At 44.4% G+C, this 14,541-nt stretch overlaps 1 protein-coding gene across 3 annotated transcripts in view; it reads left to right on the plus strand.

Annotated features, from left to right (window-relative positions):
- Positions 1–14,541, plus strand: part of ATPAF1 (ATP synthase mitochondrial F1 complex assembly factor 1) — a 41,484-nt gene that overhangs the window by 1,570 nt on the left and 25,373 nt on the right. For all 3 annotated transcript variants that reach the window (XM_070078555.1, XM_002715119.5, XM_017346322.3), the window contains exons 2-5: positions 393–501; positions 7,440–7,490; positions 8,089–8,151; positions 13,877–13,927. In XM_070078555.1, the coding sequence (XP_069934656.1) occupies positions 393–501; positions 7,440–7,490; positions 8,089–8,151; positions 13,877–13,927 (274 nt within the window). The remainder of the gene's footprint in view (positions 1–392; positions 502–7,439; positions 7,491–8,088; positions 8,152–13,876; positions 13,928–14,541) is intronic.

Raw genomic sequence — 14,541 nt, forward strand, 5'->3', positions numbered from 1 at the left:
AATAAAATGCATGTTGGATGAGGGTGGGGTGGGTGTGGAAAAACTGGTAAAAGCTTGACACCTCTAATAGGGATGCTGTAGTTTTTGCCTGAGGAGGTGACCCAGCAAAATGACTTCAAAGTGACCTTGAGGAACAAAGCTGTGTCACCCTGAGGAATGGCCTGCAGAGGAAAAGTGTTCAACAGAGCCCCTAAAGGTTAGCAGTGTTGAATAAAGGGGTTTCTTCTGCCTTCTTGATTTCCAGGCCTGTGCCAGGCAGTACTAACTGAAGGCAGCTCCTTCAGCTTCTCCGAACGCCTGTGTCCTCTCCTTGTGGAGATGGAACGTGATGCTTTGTTGTTTCAGAAGCTGAACAGGCCCCGTGGTTTACCCTTTGGTTTATCTTTGGTCAGGACTGATCCAGCTGCTTTTGAGTCCCGCCTGGAGAAGCGCAGTGAGTTTCGGAAGCAGCCAGTAGGGTACTCCAGGCAAGGTGATTTTATCAAATGTGTGGAGCAGAAGGTAAGGCTTGCCCCTTTCTGTTTTTTTTTTTTTTTTTTTGGGGGGGGGGGGACAGACAGAGTGGACAGTGAGAGAGAGAGACAGAGAGAAAGGTCTTCCTTTTTTCCATTGGTTCACCCTCCAATGGCCACTGCGGCCAGTGCGCTACGGCCGGCATACCACACTGATCCGAAGCCAGGAGCCAGGTGCTTTCTCCTGGTCTCCCATGCGGGTGCAGGGCCCAAGCACTTGGGCCATCCTCCATTGCGCTCCTGGGCCACAGCAGAGAGCTGGACTGGAAGAGGAGCAACCAGGACAGAATCCGGTGCCCCGACCAGGACTAGAACCAGGGGTGCCGGCGCCACAAGCGGAGGATTAGCCTATTGAACCACAGCGGCACCGACCCCCTTTCTGTTTTATTGACCAACCTGTACTCCTCCCCACTTGCTCTGCCTCTTATTCTGATAAAAGTGGGCTCACTACTGCATGAGCTAGATGAACTGAACACAGCCTGTCAGTGTCCATTCAAAAACATGTATCCTGCTGTCTCCAGGCAGGGTTCTGTGGTCCTGGATGGCGATGCAGAGGCATGAAAAGGGCAATCTCTGCTCCCAGAGGGCAGTCAAGGCAAGGCACACGTGGCAGTGAACCGTCAGATGGAGCTAGAACCTGACCTAGGCTAGGAAGGATATAGAAGATTTAAATTTAGCAGAGGAGGGAGTGAGACTTTGATATAGTATAGACAGGGGTCATCAGACTTCTGGGAAGGAGCAGATGGTAAATATTGTAGACCTTGTAAGTCATATGGTCTCTCTTGCTCAGCTCTAATCTTACAGTGCAGAAGCAAATGTACACAGTAACGAACAGATGTGTTTATGTTCCAATAAAACTTTATAAACATCACTGGCCAGTGGCATTTAGTTTACTGATAATCAGCCACCAACTCCTGATGTTCAGGAATTAGCGTAAACAGAGGGAGTGCATTGAAAGTAAAGGGGGTGTTATGAGACACAGTAAGGTACCTTGCCCCATTAAAACAGAGAGGGAAGTGTTATGGTTAATGAAATGGGTTCAGCATTAACCTCTAAGCTGAGGCATTTGGGTTTAAGGAGTAGGGGAAAGATAACTTACTTGCTAAGAGGATAGACTCTGCAACCATTTGCCAAGTACTGAGTCCTGGCTTATCCACTTACTAGCTAGGTGACTCTGCATAAATTATATGACATCTCTAAACCTCAGTTTGCTTCTCTGTCAAAGGGGAATAATAACTACCTACTTCATAGTGATATTTTTTTAAAGATTTATTTATTTATTTATTTGAGAGGCAGAGTTAGAGAAGGAGAGACAGAGAGAGAGTACTTTTTTTTAATTTTAAGATTTACGTATTTAGGGGCCAGTGCTGTGGCATAACAGATAAAGCCACTGCCTGCAGTGCCGGCATCCCATATGGGCACCGGTTCGAGTCCCAGCTGCTCCTCTTTCAATCCAGCTCTCTGCTATGGCCTGAGAAAGCAGTAGAGGATGGCCCAAGTCCTTGGGCCTCTGTACCCGTGTGGGAAGACCCAGAGTAAGCTCCTGGCTTCGGATTGGCACAACTCTGGCTATTGCAGCCAGTTGAGGAGTGAACCAGCGGATGGAAGACCTTTCTCTCTCTGCCTCTCCTTCTCTCTCTGTGTAACTCTGACTTTCAAATAAATAAATAAATCTTTTAAAAAAGAAAAGAGATAGGGAGGTGGAGAGAGAGATCTTCCGTCTATTGATTCACTCCCCAAATGGCTACAATAGCCAGGGCTGGTCTAGGCCAAAGCCAAGAACCAGGAATTCCATCTAGATCTCTCATGTGGGCAGCCAGGACTAAAGTACTTGAGCCATCTTCTGCTGCTTCCCAGGCACATTAGCAGAGAGCTGGGTGGGAAGCAGAATAGCTGGCACTCGAACAGGGACTTGGATATGGGCTGAGGGCATTAGTTCAAGTGGAGACTTAACCTGCTGTGCACAACACTGACTCCCGTGTTCTTGTTTTTTTTTTCTTTTTTTTATTCTTTTTCATTTTGTGAAAAATATGCCCATAATCCCCTAAAGTAATTTCACAGCCTATGCCTTGAAAAATACTAATCTGGAGTAGAGCACAGAACAAATTAGATTGAAAGAGGCCAGAACCAGGGAAGACATGCAGTAATCCAGGTGTGGGCTTCAGAGAGCTTGAAATACCTTTACAGGGAAAAGTTGGGATTCTACAGTGAGTTTTAAAGTCAAACTAAAGATGTTTATTATACTTGGAAAATAACTTTTTTGACATAGGTAATCCTGCATTTTAAGAGAATCTACTTAGTTTTAACTAGTTTACTTAGAACAACATTAATAGTGGGTGCATCATCTAGAGGTTGGAGAGCAAATTAAACTTCTGTGACAAGCATAGTTTTTTCCTATAGTAAACATTTATAGTAGCAAGATTACAAGTCAGTAGCTCCTGGAAATACTACTGTATTACAAACATTCAATTTTGTATGAAGAAGCTCTGTGTCCCTTTTTGTAAATGTAGAAATTCAGCTTTATGATGATAAATGAAAAGTAAGAATTGAATTTAAATTATGGCAACTCTTAGGTAGCTATTCATATTTACGTAAAGCCTTTACTTTACTTTGAGTCATTGATTCCATAACACATGGGACTTAACAGCCCCCTTTTATAATAAGTTTTATTTTATTCTCACTTTATCCTGAAATTAAATATTATTGATAGACCTAGAACCTACCTGTATACATAATTTTGAGGGCAATGTCAGTGTAATGCCCTAACTCACAAAGGGAGGTATTTTTTAGTAAAATACATATTTTAGTGTGTGAATTCTTGGGCACAACTCTTTTTTTTTTTTTTTTTTTTTAAAGATTTTATTTATTTTTGGGAGCTAGAGTTACAGACAATAAGAGGGGAGACAGAAAGGTCTTCCGTCTCTTGGTTCACTCCCCAAATGGCTGCAATGGCCAGAGCTGCACCGATCTGAAGCCAGGAGCCAGGAGCTTCTTCCAGTCTCCCACATGGGTGCAGGGGCCCAGTCTTGAGCCATCCTCTACTGCTTTCCCAGGTCATAGTGGGGAGCTGGATTGGAAGAGAAGCAGCTGGGACTAGAACTGGCATCCATACGGGATGCCGGCACCACAGGCAGAGGATTAACCTACTGCACCACCACGCCAGCACCAGCACCAGTACTCTGTTTTGAGACCTGCATTTATCAGTTGTGTTCGCTTAATTTGTGAAGTGCTGTGAGCATATAAGCAACAAATGCTGACTGGTACATGGATATTGTATTGGTAATTATAAAAACTCTAAAACCACAGTGTTATAAATCACCTAAGATTCCACAGTGTACAATTTTCAGTAAAGTTGTACAGTTATTTTATTTCTATAAAATGCATTTTTTGTGAAAGCTGTGTGGGTTCTAGGCCCAGGTTTTTACCTACAAGGATGTCTGGCTAGACATTAAGAAGTTTTGCAAGAAGGAGGAAAGTTCTTTACTAGGTAGAACCCTGAAAACTTGCAGCTCATATGGTACCCTGCCCCTCCCATAGGTGCAGATGTCACTAATTATTGTAACAACAAAAAATTATCCCCACTTATTTCTCAGGTGCCCATAGTGGAAAAGGACTCGTTTAAATTTTTTTAAAGATTTTATTTATTTATTTGAGAGGTAGAGTTACAGACAGTGAGAGGGAGAGACAAAGAGAAAGGTCTTCCATCCATTGGTTCACTCTCCAATTGGCCGCAATGGCCGGAGCTGCACCGATCTGAAGCCAGGAGCTTCTTCCCGGTCTCCCACAGGAGTGCAGGTCTCCCACTTAGTCCATCTTCACTGCTTTCCCAGGCCACAGCAGAGAGCTGGATCAGAAGAGGAGCAGCCAGGACCAGAACCAGCGCCCATATGGGATGCTGGCGCCGCAGGCGGAGGATTAATGTACTATGCCATGGTGCCGGCCCCATCATTTAAATTTTTATTATGTGCTTTTGGGGCTGGCACTGTGGCATAGTGGGTAAAAGCCGCTGCCTGCAGTGCCGACATCCCATATGGGTGCCAGTTTGAGTCCTGGCTGCTCCACTTTCGATCCAGCTCTCTGCTATGGCCTGGGAAAGCAGTAGAAGATGGCCCAAGTGTTTGGGTCCCTGAACCTACATGGGAGACTTGGAAGAAGCTCCAGGCTCCTTCCTGGCTTCAGATCAGCACAGCTTTGACTGCTGCAGCCATTTGGGGAGTGAACCAGTGGGTGGAAGACTCTCTCTCTCTCTCTGCCTCTCTGTAACTCTGCCTTTCAAATAAATAAATAAATTTTAATTAAGTACTTTTAATACTTTTGGCATATAGTTTTAACTATTTTAATTTATCAATTTTAAAGCCCAATTATTTTTACATTTTAACATCTACAAAATTGTCCCAAAACTGATGTTTTATGAAAGTGTTGGTCTGTCATTTAACTGGCTTCATTTTCTGATACATAAGATAATGGTGAATCTTGATCAATGGGGTCTTAGATTTGGTAAAATACAATAAGCTTATACATATAGCTTAAATTTTTTTATTTCTGTAAGTTAAAATAGAAGCAGAACAGATTATAGAGAAATTGTGAGGAAAGAATGCACAGGGCTTGACTGTTTTTAAAAGATTTATTTGTTGGCCGGCGCCGCGGCTCACTAGGCTAATCCTCCGCCTAGCGGCGCCGGCACACCGGGTTCTAGTCCCGGTCGGGGCGCCGGATTCTGTCCCGGTTGCCCCTCTTCCAGGCCAGCTCTCTGCTGTGGCCAGGGAGTGCAGTGGAGGATGGCCCAGGTGCTTGGGCCCTGCACCCTATGGGAGACCAGGAAAAGCACCTAGCTCCTGGCTCCTGCCATCGGATCAGCGCGGTGTGCCGGCTGCAGCACGCCGGCCGCGGCGGCCATTGGAGGGTGAACCAACGGCAAAAGGAAGACCTTTCTCTCTGTCTCTCTCTCTCACTATCCACTCTGCCTGTCAAAAAAAAAAAAAAAAGATTTATTTGTTTATTTGAAAGGCAGAGCTACAGAGGGAGAAAGAGGGTGCAGGGGCCCAAGGATTTGGGTCATCCTCTGCTGGTTTCCCAGGCCATTACCAGGGAGCTGGATCAGAAGTGGAGCAGCCAGGACTCTAACCAGCACCCATATGGGATGCTGGCATTGCAAGCAGAGGCTTAGCTTTCTGTGCCGCAGCACTGGGCAGTGCTTGATTACCAGAAAGCAAAGACACCTGTGTAAGTGGAGGGTTTTGTTTTCACGATAGACCCGAGAATGAATGGAATGGACATGAAATCAGTTCTTCCCTGTTTAGATGATTTATGCAAGAATGAAGGGCTGTAGTAGGATGCTGCTGATGTATTTGTGCTATATCCAAAAAGACCATTGTATCCAACAAGTTTTTCTATACCAGGCTTTTGTATAATTTGTGGGTACAAGTTTTACGGGTATCACTTGTGAAAGTTTTGGATTCATTAAAGCACAAAATAATAAAAGACATGATTTTATGTAGAAAGTGTTTTTCAGCCTCAGAATTCCATGTTTAAGCTATGTTTCTTTCCTCAAAGGTGTGGTCTTAAACTTAGAGATTGGACAGAAGATTCATAACATCTATCAGCCATCTGTCAACCATCCCTACTATTAGAAACAACTCAAAAGAGGATTTCCTGGCTGTGGTTTCTGACAGATATGGTGGCATAGGAGAGAAAATACTCATTCTCAATTTTTCTTGGCCTCTTTTGAGGAGAAATCTAATTTGATGAAGGCAATATTAAGACTGAGTTCTCAAAAAGACTAGTCTGCGCCGGCGCCGCGGCTCACTAGGCTAATCCTCTGCCTAGCGGTGCTGGCACACCAGGTTCTAGTCCCGGTTGGGGCGCCGGATTCTGTCCCGGTTGCCCCTCTTCCAGGCCAGCTCTCTGCTGTGGCCAGGGAGTGCAGTGGAGGATGGCCCAGGTGCTTGGGCCCTGCACCCCATGGGAGACCAGGAAAAGCACCTGGCTCCTGGCTCCTGCCATTGGATCAGCGCGGTGCGCCGGCCGCAGCACGCCGGCTGCGGCGGCCATTGGAGGGTGAACCAACGGCAAAGGAAGACCTTTCTCTCTGTCTCTCTCTCTCACTGTCCACTCTGCCTGTCAAAAAATAAAAAAATAAATAAAAATAAAAAATAAAAAAAGACTAGTCTGGGGGCCAGTGCTGTGGTGTAGCGGGTAAAGCTGCTGCCTGCAGTGCTGGCATCCCATATGGGCGCTAGTTTGAGTCCTGGCTGCTCCACTTCCAATCCAGCTCTCTGCTATGGTTGAGAAAACAGTAGAGGACAGCCCAAGTGCCTGGGCCCCTGCACCCATGTGGGAGATCCGGAAGAAGCTCCTGGCTCCTGGCTTCGGATCGGCGCAGCTCTGGCCGTTGTGGCCAATTGGGGAGTGAACCAGTAAATGGAAGACTCTCTCTCTCTCTCTGCCTCTCCTCTTTGTATTTATTACAATAAATAAATAAATCTTAAAAAAAAAAAAAAAGACTAGTCTGAGGCTGCCTGTCATCAGAAGTGCTGTCAGGGATAAGCAGCAGCCTTGGAGAAGACCTTCCCTTTCCACCTCCTCTGTGGCTCAGTGTGGAACCGGTCAGAGAGCAGAGCATAGGAATTTCAAGCAGACCTAATCTGGGGACAGAATCCCTCATATCCAAGGTAGGTGTAAGGTGTTTATCTCGGTACTAACAGCTGGTAGTTACTGACAGATCCCTATCTCTGCAGCTCCGAATCTCAATCAAAGAAAAGTGGCCTCAAACAGTAGCCCTTAAAACAGTGTGCACAGTCACTGTAGAATGGACAGAAGGAAGTTCTCAAATGCAAAATTAATGAGACTGGGCACCTTGTCTAGCTTGGTGGTGTTTTTCATATGAGTAAAGTGTATATTAATATCCTGTCTCATCATATATTTTAGGCAGATGCCTTGGGGAAGCAGCCTGTGAGTAGAGGATTCACAAAAGACAAGGTAAGTTTCTAATTAAACAAATCCAAGTCTGGCGTCATATGGGACAGCTGGAACGAGAGGCTGCAAATTTGAACACATTTGCTGCAGCTTAGTGATTTTGTGTATTGTGATTTTCCAGCTGTAGAGATGAGCAATATTTCTATGAATTTTTGTGTTCTTGTTGTAACCCCCAGCAAAAGTGTGGGTCTTGGGAGTCCTGGAGGAAATGCAGTAACACTCCATCCTTGTACAGGGAGCAATTTAGAAAGTCAAATAAAGCATGTTTAGTCTATCATTTAATTTGCTACCCCTAGTAGAATAGCTGCTAAGTTAAAAAATAACAAAGATTTCTCCTCCTAGCTGCAAAATGCTTTGGGACTCATGGGTGACAGTGAAATACTTGGGAAAGTACAGAGTGACTAATAGATACTCCCCGGGAATAGAACTGTGAAAACCTGCCTGGGCTTGGGGGCTCACTGTCTCTGAGTTTGTCCTATACTTGTTCTCTGCTTACTCAGCTACCTAACATACTGTTTGTCACAGGGCTTAGAGGTAGAGTTAAGCTGTTTTGTTTTGTTTTTTTATAGCTATTAATTGCTTTTTTATTTTCTTTTTCAAGACTCTCAGTTCAATCTTTAACATTGAGATGGTTAAAGAAAAAACTGCAGAAGAAATAAAACAGGTAATCGATGAAAATGGGTTTGCAGAACTTGTGAAAAATGTGTGTTTTCTGAATCAAATCTGAGGGAAGACAGCATATATTTTCTGACACCTTTCTGTAGCCAAAATGAAAGGTAGTAAAAGAAATGACAAAAGTGATGAATTACATGAAAAACAGTGAAATGAGAAAACCTGTGTTTCTCAGCCTTGCTCATGTATGTCTAATCAACTTGTGTTTCTCCTTTCATTTCCATTCCTATTTCCTGCATCCTACTTTAAATCATCAGTACTTTATACCTGGATTCCTTCCTATCAACCTTTCCAAGTAGACATCCCCACTCCCATTCCTCCTGTTCCCATTTCTGCCACTCTCCCTATCACATCCTTACCAGCTAAGTCCTCTTAAAGTTTTGCTTTCATTAAGAGAAGCATAACATGCTCATTAAAAACAGACTGGAGAACCACACTGTCAGTTTTAAGTCCTAATTCAGCCACTTACTCGTTTATAACTTGGACAAGTTAATTAACCTCTGCGGGCCTTGGGTTTTCTACTGTAAAGTGGAGATAATAATAATACTTAACCTCCTAGGGTTATTTAGAAGATTAAGAGTGTTAACATTTGCAGAGCACTTAGAACAGTGCCTGGCACAAAGTAAGTGTCGCTCCCCCTCTTCGTGGAGGAACGACACAGGACCCTGCGCTGTTCTTTCGTCTGCTCGGCCCTCCCCAGGTTTGCTGCTGGTTCTTCCGGGGTTGGCTACTGTCCCTTCCACCTCCGTGGAAGGGCGGTTCCCCCTGCCACATTCCCCACTTCCACAGGGGAGCGGCACACCGCCGGCCGGCTCTCTCGGGGGCTGCACAGGTGTTCCCCTTAGATGTTCCCCTTAGATGTTCCTGGTGCATGCCGTCTCTCTCCTCCTTTATAGTCCTCCTCTGCCAATCCTAACTTGGCTGCCCACACGCCGAGTACGCTGCTCTCCTCCAATCAGGAGCAAGTCCTACAGTTTATTGGCTGAACTGGAGGCAGCTGTGTAGAAGCTGTTTTCTTCTCTCCCAGCGCCATATTGTGGGAGAGCAGATGCATAGAATAAGTCTTAATTCCAGTAACTTAGTCTAGTCCGGGTTGCTCCCCACAAGTAAGTGCTATCTTTATATTTTTAAATAAATGAATAAAAATAAGGAACTTGCTAAAAAATGTTCAGTGACTTCTCATATTCCATTTCTTGATCTTCATAGTCCACTGTCATTAAGACTTTCTGAGGAAGCTTCCTGGACACCTTCCTTCCAAGCGCAGTCTCTCCTTCCTGTTTGGCCTTTCCATGTATCTTGGTTTGCGTTGCTATTTACATTTTCATGTCTGTGATTCTTTCCTCTCAGTAGACTGTAGTTAGCTGTTTATTGGCACTCTTTATTGCTCCATGAATTATTTGAGGTATCCTGAGAGGATCACAATAATATTAAACGCAGCATCCTGTGTATCAGGTATCTATGCTTAGTGCTTCATATATTACTTCATTAATTCTCATTACTACCCTGTGAAGTAGATGCTGTTGTTTCCCAGTTTATTTGAAGAACTGAAAGTTAAAGAGATTAAGTACTTGAGTCAGTGGTAGAGCTAGGTCTCAGACCTGTGTCTGTTTGACTCTGTCATATACGCATACAGGAAGTGAAACCAGTTGCCACGGGTTTCCTTTGGTTGCTATATCATTTATTTTTGTGAGTGTTTATTCTATACCCATTAAATGTCAGCTGTGTGCCAGACAAAACCCTCTACCCTCAAGGAGTTTTAGCCTAGTGGAAGAATGAACACAAACACAAATAAGGTCAAAACAGTGCTCTAAATTTTGGTAAGACAGGCTTACACAAAGTCTCAGGGAGAACTCAGGGCCTTTGAGAAGAAGTGCCAGGGGCATAGACACCAAGCATGTTGTCTTAGATGAGAGACAGGCCAGGCCCAGGAGGTCATATGACAAGTGTTACTTAGACCTAAAAAATGTATGCTCATTGAAATATTTTTTTAAGATTTATTTATTTGAAAGGTAGAGTTAGAGGAAAGAGAGATCTTCCATCCACTGGTTTACTCCTCAAATGGCCTCAATAGCCAAGGCTGGGCCAGGCTGAAGCCAGGAGCCAGGAACTTCATCTGGTTCTCCCATGAGGGTGGCAGGGGCCCAGATACCTGGGCCATCTTCTGCTGCTTTCCCAGGCCATTAGCAGGGATCTGGATCAGAAGTGGAGCAGCTGGGAAACAAACTGGCACCCATATGGGATACCATGCCAGTATCACGGGCTGTGGCTTTACCTTCTATGCCATAACACTGGCCCCCAAAATAATTTTTGAGTAACTAGTCAGCTATATTACATTAAGAAATACCTATCAGTCTTATAAATGTCAGTGTTTATTTATAAGCTGTCTGCTAATGTTGTATTATAAATTAATCAGAATATGCTGTCTTTAAAATGAGAAGACCATATTTAGACATCCTTTAAAATAACAAGCCACCTTAGGCTGCAGTGGTGGTTTGCCTAGGTCCTAAAAAGTAATAGTCCTTTTGTGCTTTGTATTAGTTACATAGGTCACACTTTAATTAGTGTCCTCAGCTGGAGCTTTTCTTTTCTTTTTTTTTTTTAACTCATTTATTTGAAAAGCAAAAGCAGAGAGGAAGATAGGTCTTTTGACTGTTGATTTATTCCTCAAATACTTGTAAGAACCCGAGCTGGGCCAGGCCAAACCAGGAGCCTGGAACTCAATTCAGGTCTCCCATGTGGGTAGCAGGAACCCAAGTCCTTGGGCCATCACTTGCTACTGCCCTGGGTGTGCATTAGCAGGAAGCTAGAATTGGAAGCAGACCTGTGACCTGAACCCAGACTCTGATATAGGATACAGGCGTCCCAAGCAGCATCTTAACCACTACCAAACCCTTGCCCCTGGAACTCCACATTTCAATGAGTATGTTTACAAAATGGAGCAACTCTAAAAAAGGGGGACCTGTTCTTCAACATCAGCTCACTCAGGTGTCACTTTGGTTGTGTTATGCTGACTTTTGTGCCTTTGCTAATGTTATTCTTGGCTTAAAACATGTGTCATTATCTCCTCCTGCCCTGCCTGTTCATCTTTCTATTCGGAATACAGCTCAAGTGTCCCTTCCTCTGTCATTCTTCCCCAACCTGGGCTAAGTGCCTCTTTTTTTTTTTTAACATTTATTGATTTTTTAAAAATTTATTTGAAAGAGTTACAGAGAGGAGAAGCACAGGGTGGGGGGTCTTTTACCCGCTGGTTCACTCCCCAAATGGCTGCAATAGCAGGAACTGGGCTTATCCAAAGCCAGGAACCAGGAGCTAGGAGCTTCTTCTGGGTCTCCCACCCAGGTGCAGGGGGCCCAAGCACTTGGGCCATCTTCTACTGCTTTCCCAGGCCATGGTGGAGAGCAAGATCAAAAGTGCAGCTCAGGCCAGTGCTGTGGTGTAGAGGGTAAAGCCGCTGCCTGCAGTGCTGGCATCCCATATGGGTGCTGGTTCAAGTCCGGGCTGCTCCACTTCCAGTCCAGCTCTTTGCTATGGCCTGGGAAAGCGGTGGAAGATGGCTGAGGTCCTTGGGCCCCTGCACCCATGTGGGAAACCTGGAAAAGGCTCCTGGCTCCTAGCTTCAGATCGGCACAGCTCCAGCTGTTGCAGCCAACTGGGGAGTGAACCAACAGATGGAATCAATCAATCTCTCTCTCTCTCCCCCCCTCTCTCTCTGCCTCTCCTCTCTTGTGTAACTCTGACTTTTGAATAAATAAATAAAAAGACTTCTCTCTCTCTCTCTCTGCCTGTCCTCTTCTCTGTGTAACTCTGACTTTCAAATAAATCTTTAAAAATAAATGTCTTTTTAACAAAAGTATATGAACTCTTACAGAGCAGAATTTGGAAATTTAAAAAAAAGGAAGTGGAGCAGGACTCGAACCGGCACCCATATGGGATGCCAGCACTGAAGTTGGCAGCTTTACCCACTACGCCATTGTGCCACCCTAAGTGTCTCTTTTAAAAGCACCTAAAAGAGGCCGGCGCCGCGGCTCACTAGGCTAATCCTCCGCCTAGCGGCGCTGGCACACCGGGTTCTAGTCCCGGTCGGGGCGCCGGATTCTGTCCCGGTTGCCCCTCTTCCAGGCCAGCCCTCTGCTGTGGCCAGGGAGTGCAGTGGAGGATGGCCCAGGTGCTTGGGCCCTGCACCCCATGGGAGACCAGGAAAAGCACCTGGCTCCTGGCTCCTGCCATCGGATCAGCGCGGTGCGCCGGCCGCAACGCGCCGGCCGCAGCGGCCATTGGAGGGTGAACCAACGGCAAAAGGAAGACCTTTCTCTCTGTCTCTCTCTCTCACTGTCCACTCTGCCTGTCAAAAAAAAAAAAAAAAAAAGCACCTAAAAGAAACCAGAGCAGAGACCAAATAAATATTTCTTACGATGTCACAGTCATCTATCACTCAACAAGCATGTCTGAACACTTTTAGTGTTGCAAGACGTTGAAACACATGCAGACACCGTACCTACAGGGAACTTGCAAAGTAGTGAGGGAGATGGATCCATTTGGAAATGGACTTTATTATGAAATGGCATATCCTAGGCATCTTTAGAGAAGTATAAAGTACAAAAGCAATCCATAGCAAATCTTCTGACTGAAATGGTCAAGGGAGACTGCGTGGAAGGAGAGTGATATAAATTCAGCTTCAGCAACAAGAAGAGTTTGGGGATCAGAGGTGGGAAGTGACACTTTTTTGTGAAAAGGCAAAATAATGGTACTAAAAAATATGAACACAGAATATGCATATGATATGTGAAATGATATAAAAAGCAAGACACAATACCACAATAGGCTATATCTGTGTCTAAGAAAAATACTATTAATATGCATTGGAAACAGACACATCAGAAATAATAATGATTCTGTTAGGGTGGTAGAACTAGGAACATTTCTGTCCTTTTCCTGTTTTTAATTTCTTATAAATTTTTATTCCTTACCTTTTGATATTTACATCATAAGAGTCAAAATGTGACCTGCTTGTTCTTTGGTGCCAAACAGTTAGGACTTCTGATTAGTATGTACCATAGTCTGCTCCAACACACTCTTATCTCTTCCTCTTATGAAAGACATTCTGGAAGCAAGATCTGAAAAGCTGCCTATAGGATTGTGATATTAGCGAATAAAGCTAACAGTATTTGTAGTGTTTGTTCCAAGCACTGTGCTAAGCGTAAGACTGCATTATTTCAGCTAGTCTTCCTGACAGTCCTGTGAAGTTGACTATTGCTGTTTTGTTGATGTTATTTGGGGCATCTTAATAATTTGCCCAAGGTAGCACCTAATAGAGCTGGGATTTGCATACAGGTCCACCTGACTACAGACCCTGTACTTTACTGACAGTGCCCTCCCTCACTCAGAAGGCCCACAGCTGGCTGGGGAGGGAAGAGGCAAGATATGGGGGGAAAAAAGGTTGTCTTATCACACACCAGGCACATATTGAGAATGATTAAAAAGGTCATAGAATCAGTTTCTCTGACAGGAATATGTTATTAAGAGTTAGAGTTTAATCATCCAGAAGAGTATATGGTATTAGATCTTTCTAATCATGTACTAGTAATGAAAGCGTTGTGTTGGGTTTTTCTTCCCCAGTATCAAATATGACTCTACTCTGAGCAGAGAAAGCTGTCAGCATTTCTTGGTACGGGTTACAGATTACCTGCCTGTCACAGACACCGCCTCTTGTTTTACAGATTTGGCAGCAGTATTTTGCAGCGAAAGATACGGTCTTTGCAGTTATTCCTGTAAGTAGTTTGGAGGGGAAAATGAAAGTGTTGCAGCATGGAGTTTAGTACTCCAACCTTAGCTGGCAGTTCCTTTACTTTTCCTGTGTTTATTGCCTCTTGAGAACTTGGGTTTCACAGCTCTGAAGGTTTTTATTATGCCCTAAGTACCAAAGGTTGGAGGCTTCATATGCTATATTTATGGCTCTTGCTTTCCCTCTTTCTGGTTTAGAAATGTCTCTGAGTCAAGTCTCTGACAGCAGAGCATGGTGTAAGTTCATGTGGTGAATAATTTCCAGGTGCTTTTTGTTTTTTGTTTTTTTTTTGGAGGGGGGAGCCCTGTTTTCCAAACAGGCTGTTGGAATTTAAGACAGCGTCTCTAACATAGCTTTCTTTCTTTTTGTCTATAAAGGGACCTATACCAGAGCTAACCTGGAGCCTTCTCCTTTCTCTGGTGTTGCCCCTTATCAAGTGGCATTTTCTTGGGTTTTCCTCTTCCTAGAATTGCTGTCTTGGAGTTGGTTGCCAGTCATTGCCTGACCATTAAGGTTTGTGACTGGGAGGGGATGCTGCTGGCTTCTCAGGCTTAATATCCTGTTCACCTCCACCATAAGAAAGCGTTTGAAGTATTGGAA

The sequence above is a fragment of the Oryctolagus cuniculus genome, chromosome 7 (assembly GCF_964237555.1).
Source record: "Oryctolagus cuniculus chromosome 7, mOryCun1.1, whole genome shotgun sequence".
In the NCBI taxonomy this organism is placed as follows: Eukaryota; Metazoa; Chordata; class Mammalia; order Lagomorpha; family Leporidae; genus Oryctolagus; species Oryctolagus cuniculus.